Here is an 8,701-nt window from a genome sequence, read left to right as displayed (position 1 = left end):
ACAGAGAGAGAGACAGAGAGAGAGAGAGAGAGAGAGAGAGTGTTTTGTACTCCAGCTCATTAAGGATTTCTTCCAAAAACTGGAAAGGTTTTCATTCTTTTTTGTGTGCCTGTTGATCATTCAATGCTTCTGCTGTTCAGTGAGTGGTCTTCCTTTAGGAGTAAAATATTTAGATTCCACCAGAACTTTCCTTACTGTACTAGTCACAAACAAGTTTTTCTTATTCACTGTTCATCTGAATAAAATGTCTAAACATACAACACAACTACAATGCTAATTACAATATACTACATTAAGTGATATTTCTATACCACTATTGCAAAAAAGAAGATACAGACATACAAAGTTGGAATGTTTTATTGGCCACAGTAAAATGACGGAAGCATATTTATCACACTCATTGAAAGTAGCTAAGAAAAGACATTCATGAGTACAGAAAGGAAACACATGCCACAAAACACGAAATACTTTTCATTTTACATTACAAATAATTCTGCTATTAATTAGCAATAAAACTTCCATGATTCAAAAACAAAGCAGAAGTATTTAAAAGAAACAGACAAAATAAACATCTTTGTTTCCTACTAACCTATACGTACATGGATTTGTTGAAGTTTTTGTACATGGTTTAATTGATAATTTCAGGCAAGTAGGTCATGTACCACGTAAGTCATAACAGTTAAGCATATACAGAAGCTTTTCATGGTATGCAAGAAATATTTTTAATCTCAAACAAATATCTTTTCTTGAGTAGATATGTGAGAACGTGATTCATGGCCAGTAAAATGGTCAGTGAGCTGCACCATATAATGAACTGTACATTAAATATCACATTTTAATAACTTGAGAAATATTCAGTGGCACTGCATTTCTTGAAAGCATTGATTCAAGTAGATACAAACTTCCTTCAGCATTTGACCTTTGGATACATCCTAGTGCTCACGTCTCCACAGACTAGGCGAACTACTGCAAAGACAACAGTAGGAAGTCACCCTCTATGTACAGATACAGATCTTATTTCCAATCAAGTGTCAAAAATAAAATGATGTTCTTTTCGTATTTTGAACGATCACGTAGTATGTTCTGTACGTAGTCTATATTGCAGCCAAGAGCGCGCACACACTTGGTAGTATTTAAAACTACAAATAAATAACAAAAAATATTCATTCACGGAGCCTTTCACATTATCATTGAGTCCTTGCTGCGGGTACAAAAAATGATACTGTACTTAAAGAAAGACTTTGGTCACATAATGACGAAATAATAATTCACAAAGACCTTTCTTTTATAAACGTTATTGTACTTCATTTTCACTGTAGCACGTCAGGCTTGGCCTTAAATAGGCTTTTTATGTACACTATATAAAACTATTAGGTCTCGGTTGAAAGATACTGTAGGGATCATAGGGTGTCCTTTGCTGAATGAAGGATTGTCTTGCCGCAGATGGTTCGAATGATGGTTGGACGTCAGCTCGGAGAATCACAACACCTGTAGTAAACAACAAAAGTGTCAACACACATATCCCTTCCCTCAAACGCTCAGGTGAAATGTTTACTACACTGTTCTTACTGACCTGAAGGGTTCACCTTCACTTTAATCTTTGTGTTTGGCACAAGAGTGCCATAGTTGACATCTTCATAGAGGTCCTGTAATCAATTTAGAATTGATGTTTAGAAGTAAATAAACTGAAAAAGATTAGTTTGAAGCTTAGGAAATAAACTAAATAACAGAAGAAAAGAAGACCAAAGTAAGAAAACTGTCAGTGAGCTTTGCTCAACAGAACTTTAGTGAGCTAACTAACGTAATTGGAAAACTTTAACATGCTATCTGCTTTCAAAAATTGCCTGGCACCAAGCCTAAATTCTGCAGCATTTTAATCTCATAAAAGTTACAATTTTGTAACATTTTTGTAAACACTAAACTGCACAAAAAATGCATTACTTTGTTCAACTTTTGGTAAACAATCACTCACAGAAAAGACTATTTATACCTAGTCTGCAGAATTTCATTGTGGTCGTACTTCCATCAATGATGAATTTAATGAATGTTGACTAAAATAAGTGTTCTGTGCAACACTATTGAGAAGGATCAGCATGTGAATTATCGTGAGATAGAGGTATCCTTAGACATACTGGAAACTGCAGTATATTCAGTCTTGTATCAATATTTAACTGTGATAAAGATATTTTTTTCGGTGGATTCAGCACAATTTCACCAAAGCTCAAAATAGCCTCATGTCAAATGATATACAGAGAAACTCGAAACAGTTAACCAATGAAATGTAAAATCTGTAGATCAGGAGGTGATACTTGGGTCTATTTGTACGAGCTGGACATTGACGAGCATTCAACTTTTTGAGAGTTACAGGCTTAACTGAGAGCAACAAATGTGATTCATTTGTGAAGCACTTCCAACAAACTCATCGCATGTTTCTTTGATTAGACTGGACATGTTGCTGGAGCACTGCAATGAATATGAACCTATCTACATAGACAGAAGCAGTTGTTGTGATCTGAATTAGTGGCATGCATGCTTCTATTATCCAGATACCACAAAATCCTCCACATGGTGGGCAAGTGAACCCCATTGCTGGCATACTGAGTAGCAAATTGTATTGATTTCAGATGACTCCTGCTTTTTTATGTCTTACAGTTACAGCTGTATCAGATGCTACCATTATGTCACATTCTGGCAGCCAATGCTACTGTCGTAGCAGACAAACTGCAAGTGTGATAGCTTGGGACATCATTGGATACAATATACTGGAAGTAATCTAAAAGCAACCACTACATCAGCGAAGAGTTAGAGCCCAATGAACTGCCCTTCCTTCTGGCCTCTGCACAAGCCATACTTCAACAGGACAAAGTCTGTCCACAGGTGGCAAGTCATTCAGAGAACGACTGGTACCATTGCTTCTCTCAGCTGCATGTCCACCTAACATACTATCTGGCACACATGTCTGGATGACTTATTACGGTCATCAGTTACCACTGCTTAACCTTTGTGGACTCACATAACTATTATCTGAAGGGAAATTTCTCATGAACATGTCCAGATGTACTTTTGTTCCAAGTCAAGGCATTTGGAGACTGTTTACAGAACACAGGGAGTTTTGTAAAATGGAAGGTACCAAGTTTTAAGGTAGCGTTGATGGTCAGGCCATCAGAGAGGAGAACAAATTTGGACTTGGTAAAGATGAGAAGAGGGAAATTTCAGAACAGTGTTCATCAGACTGGGATTTACAGCAGACCACAGGAACAGGAATACAGCCCCCCCCCCCCCCCCCCCCAAGGGTTTTGCTTCAACTACTAGCTTTTTTAAGCACAGTGCCATTTCAGTCACAAATGATTCCACCTCCAACTGCTGATCACATATCATGTTGCTCTTGTAGTAACCTTTACAATCATGAATGACAGTAAAGGAGTGCCCTCACTACTGTCAAAACTTAGTAAAAATGTACAAGTGATTCTCTTGACTTTGGTAGTGAGGTGATATTTTCACTTGACACAACAATACTAGTAAGCTGTACAAACTCATTATCAAACAATTTACATTCAGCCATTGAAGTAACCATTGTTTCAGAGCTAACTCATGCAGAGTTTTATTTTTCCTTCCAAATACCAAATTTCCAAAGGTATATACTTATGGGCAAAACATTACACACATTTTTTTTTGTTTTTTTTTTTTTTGGTGGGGTTTAAGGGCGCTCAACTACTGAGGTCATTAGCGCCCAGTCACTATTGAGCACAGGGAATCTAGTAAAACTCAAGGGGAGGGGGGGACACCAGAAAGACCTAGCAAAGATGTAGATAAAATAAGTAAAAAGGTTAGATGTCTTTGGACAAGCCAGTCAAAGTTATAAAACGCAGAACACGAGCAGCTGCTCGAGCGTCATCAGCTAAAATATCCGGTAAAGTAGATGGCAGGGACAGGACAACACGAGATTGACTAAAGCGGGGACACGACAATAAAACATGGCGCACTGTTAATGCCTGACCACAAGGGCACTGTGGGGCTGGGTCACCGGAGAGCAGGTAGCGGTGGCTAAACCGGCAATTCCCAATCCGCAACCTGGTCAGAAGGACTTCCTCTCGCCGAGATGGTCGGGAGGAGGTTGTCCAAGCAGTTGGGAGTGGTTTTACTGCCTAGAGCTTGTTTCCTTGGAGGGATGACCAAGCATCCCGCCACAACGACACAAGCCTCTTACAAACATCCCCACGAATGTCAGATGACGGGACACAATGGGAGGCTGGCCGAGGCAGGAGGACTGCAGCCTTGGCTGCAGCATCCGCAGCCTCATTTCCAGGCACTCCTACATGTCTGGGAACCCACAGAAAGCTGACAGGAGAACCATTATCAGTGAAAGAATGGAGGGACTGCTGTATCCGTTGAGCCAAGGGATGGACCGGATAGGGAGCTCCAAGGCTCTGAAGAGCACTGAGTGAGTCAGAGCAGAGTACATACGATGAATGGCGGTGGCGGCGGGCATACTGAACGGCCTGATGGAGAGCAAAAAGCTCGGCCGTAAAGCTGGAACACTGGTCGAGGAGCCGGTATTTAAAGGTGGCGGACCTGACGACAAAGGCACAGCCAACACCATCGTCAGTTTTGGAGACATCAGTGTAAATAAAGGTGTGACCGGCAAGTCGAGCACGAAGTTCGACAAACCGTGAGCAATACAGTGCAGCCGGAGTACCCTCCTTCGGGAGTGAGCTGAGGTCGAGATAAATATGAATTGGAGCCTGGAGCCAAGGTGGTGTCGGGCTCTCACCCTCTCTGAAGGTGGTAGGGAGGGCAAAATCCAATTGTCGAAGCAGGCGACGGAAGCGGACTCCAGGGGGCAGCAGTGCCTATACATACAACCCGTACTGACGGTCGAGAGAATCGGCGAAGAAGGACTCGTAAGAGGGGTGGTCGGGCATAGACAACAGCCGGCAGGCATACCGACACAGCAGTACGTCGCGCCGGTAGGTCAATGGTAATTCGGCAGCTTCAGCATAAAGACTCTCGACAGGACTAGTGTAGAAGGCTCCGGTCGCAAGACGTAACCCTCGATGGTGGATGGAGTTGAGACGGCGTAAGAGGGATGGCCGAGCAGACGAAGCTCCCATAATCCAGCTTCGATCGGACTATGGACCGATACAAGCAAAGCAGGACAGTGCGATCCGCTCCCCAAGATGAACCACTAAGAACTCTGAGGACATTAAGGGAACGTGTACAATGGGCTGCCAAATAAGAGATATGCGGAGACCAACACAGTTTCCTGTCCAACGTGGGCCCTAGAAACTTAGTTGTTTCCACGAATGGGAGAACAACGGGACCGAGATGTAAGGATGGCGGAAGGAACGCTTTATATTGCCAAAAGTTGATACAAACCATCTTCTCTTCAGAGAAACGGAAGCCATTTGCCACGCTCCATGAGTATAGGCTGTCTAGACAACGCTGAAGGCAGCACTCCAGGAGGCATGTTCTCTGGGCACTGCAGTAGATCGCGAAGTCATCGACAAAGAGAGAGCCGGAGACATTAGGTGGAATGCAATCCATAATTGGATTGATCGCGATGGCAAAAAGAGCTACGCTCAAGACGGAGCCCTGAGGCACTCCGTTCTCCTGGAGGAAGACGTCGGACAATACGGAACCCACACGTACCCTAAACTTTCGATCCGTTAAAAAGGAATCAATAAAAAGGGGCAGGTGACCGCGTAGGCCCCACCTGTGCATAGTGCGGAGGATACCTCCTCTCCAACGTTTGGCGCCTTCGCAAAAAGTTGTTCATGATGAATGTCGACAAGGTCACAAGGTTGTCACGGAGCGGCGGCGACAAAAACCGCATTGGACATTGGTAAGTAGCCGTCGAGATTCAAGAATCCAAACTAACCGAGCATTAACCATGGGTTCCATCACTTTACAGACACAGCTTGTAAGAGAAATGGGGCGGTAACTAGAAGGAAGGTGTCTATCCTTCCCGGGTTTGGGTATAGGAACAACGACGGCGTCACGCCAACGCATGGGGACCTGACCTTCGGTCCAAACGCGATTGTAGGTACGAAGAAGGAAGCTTTTGCCCGCCGGAGAAAGGTGTGCCAGCATCTGAACGTGAATGGCATCCGGCCCCAGAGCAGAGGACCGGGACAGTGCAAGCGCACGTTCGAGTTCCCGCATAGTAAAGGGGGCATTATAAGTTTCCAGATTCAGCGAGTGGAAGGAAGGTCGCCGAGCCTCACATTACACACAGATGGCTAGTCTAGAATATTAAACCAAGAGATCATCAATGCCCAAATCATGACAACATGAGATGAACCATTCTATTTGTCACAGAGTGGTGATTAATTATGGTTTTTATCTTTAAAAGCAACTTTGAATGAAGCTCTGTAGGATGAAAGGAAGGAGTGACAGCTCTAAATGGTCAAGTAATTACCTCAACTGTGTATCCACCAGGGTAAGAGAGGCCCAGCTCTCTTAGGGTAACTGCAACGTCTGATGGTGTTCCATCAGTCCTACGGTTAAGAAATGCCACAGCATATGAAAAATAATTTTGATAGACTGGAGTAATTGGCCGAGCCCATATCTCAATACCATTGTGCTGAAACAAAAATGAAATATGAGCTACGAAATGATGCGTACACAGTTCTTTCATCTCACAGGCTGAAAAAAGACACTCACAAATCAAAATACAAATGCTACACAGACTAGGCATACTGTGTTAGAGGAACAAATTTTTATGACCTAAGGCTGAAAAATATTTTAACAAGTTGTACGTTTGATATACATTTGTTCTCTCTGATCAATACAATGACTTTGATTGTAGATTTTATCATTATTTCAATGCTTTGTAGCAATGGACAATGAACTTATTTATGTACAACATGATGCACCACATATTATCAGTTTATATATAATTAATTGAAAACTGGTATTACTCCTGCATGTACATACTGAAAATGGAGACTAAATAATTTAGGGGTATAGGAGAGTAGAAGCTAGCAAGTTTTTATTCTATTCAGTAAACCTGTCCTCTACTTAACACTACTTCTATTCAACCAGCAGTGTCCTTTACTCCTAAATTATTTAAATTTTACTGGAACTTTCTTACAATACTTATAAAAGCAGACACTACTCATTCACTTTGAAAAGTATCTGCCGTTATATGAACTTCGCTGAAAACAAAATCAGGAAGTTCCATTAACCACTGAAAATTTCAAACTATAAAACATAATTGGAGAAGAACCACACTGTCAACAAGATGATAAAACACAATCTTGGCAAAACAATTAAAATCAACACAGAAATATTCATTCAGAATTAAGTTACCTTGTATATTCTTCGACCTTGTATGCCCAATGGATCTTGATCAACAGCTATAATTTTCTTGTTCTGTAATATTGCTTTGTACTCAGGACGAATAGTGCGCAGGTCAACTGACATCAAAAGGGGTGCAGCAAGGATGGCCCAAATCGCCATCTGAGTTTTGCTTTGCTCATAACTAAGGCCAAAGTTGCCGATAATAAGCTGCAACAAGTACGAGAGGCTATGATATTAACCCTAGGATACTAAACTTTCATAAATTTTCAATTAACAGTAGGGTATAAATCAGAAGATTTTGTACTTAATTTGATGTGTAACATACTATTACAGATCTAACAAGGGTAATTAACTGATGCATAACCTATAAATTATGACTTACTTTGAATGAAATATGAAAAGGAAACTTTGGAATGATTTAGTAGCAGTTTAACATTTCTTCCCTTCATTGTTCTTCGGTTAATACTGCAAACACCAATATGTCAACAGACATTAGATTAGATCCAATATGAAATTGCTTCTTTCCCCACTCTCTCTCATCTTTTCCCAAGACTGGGCAGAGGACATATGGAGGGAGAAAATTCACGGCTTTCTTTATCAATTGAGGTGTGTGCACACGAGCATGTGTGTTTGTTTTATGGCCTCAACAACATGATCATCAGTGCCCCTGCTTAAATTGTTTATGACTAAAATGTGTAAAGCTTGAAAAATTAGGTTCACTCTTTCCTGTTTATGTACCTCGACCATTGATGCTTTCCTTCTTCTTAATGATGCAGTATAGTCAGTCTCTCATAAATAAATGCTGCTACTACTCTGTAATAGCTTCACTAACACCTACATCCTACCCCATGAACCATGGAACTTGGCCTTGGTTGGAGAGACTTGCGTGCCTCAGCAATACAGATAGCTGGTCCGTAGGTGCAACCACAATGGATGGGTTGAGAGGCCAGACAAGCATGGGGTTATTGAAGAGGGGCAGCAGCCTTTTCAGTAGTTGCAGGGGAAATAGTCTGGATGATTGACTGATCTGGCCTTGTAACATCAACCAAAACGGCCTTGTTGTGCTGGGACTGAGGATGGCTGAAACCAAGGGGAAACTACAGCCATAATTTATCAGAAGGGCATGCAGCTTTACTGTATGGTTAAATGATGATGGCATCCTCTTGGGTAAAATATTCCAGAGGTAAACTAGTCCCCCATTTGGATCTCTGGGCGGGGACTAGAATGTCAGATCCCTTAATCAGGTAGGTAAGTTACAAAATTTTAAAAAAGGGAAATGGATAGGTTGAAGTTAGATATAGTGGGATTTGTGAAGTTTGGTGGCAGGAGGAACAAGAATTCTGCTCTGGTGAATACAGGGTTATAAATACAAAATGAAATATGGGTAATGCAGGAGTAG

At 41.6% G+C, this 8,701-nt stretch overlaps 1 protein-coding gene across 3 annotated transcripts in view; it reads right to left on the bottom strand.

Moving 5' to 3' along the window:
* Positions 1-339: 339 nt before the first annotated feature.
* LOC126198777 (alpha-N-acetylgalactosaminidase) overlaps positions 340-8,701 on the bottom strand; it is a 98,834-nt gene continuing 90,472 nt past the window's right edge. For all 3 annotated transcript variants that reach the window (XM_049935341.1, XM_049935340.1, XM_049935342.1), the window contains exons 7-10: positions 7,312-7,509; positions 6,419-6,583; positions 1,574-1,646; positions 340-1,488 (exon numbers count right to left, since the gene is read on the bottom strand). In XM_049935341.1, the coding sequence (XP_049791298.1) occupies positions 1,358-1,488; positions 1,574-1,646; positions 6,419-6,583; positions 7,312-7,509 (567 nt within the window). In that variant the 3' untranslated portion in view covers positions 340-1,357. The remainder of the gene's footprint in view (positions 1,489-1,573; positions 1,647-6,418; positions 6,584-7,311; positions 7,510-8,701) is intronic.

This window comes from Schistocerca nitens, chromosome 8 (genome assembly GCF_023898315.1).
Source record: "Schistocerca nitens isolate TAMUIC-IGC-003100 chromosome 8, iqSchNite1.1, whole genome shotgun sequence".
Taxonomy (NCBI): domain Eukaryota; kingdom Metazoa; phylum Arthropoda; class Insecta; order Orthoptera; family Acrididae; genus Schistocerca; species Schistocerca nitens.
The sequence above is the reverse complement of the archived record's forward strand: the minus strand, read 5'-3'. Positions and strand labels throughout refer to the sequence as shown.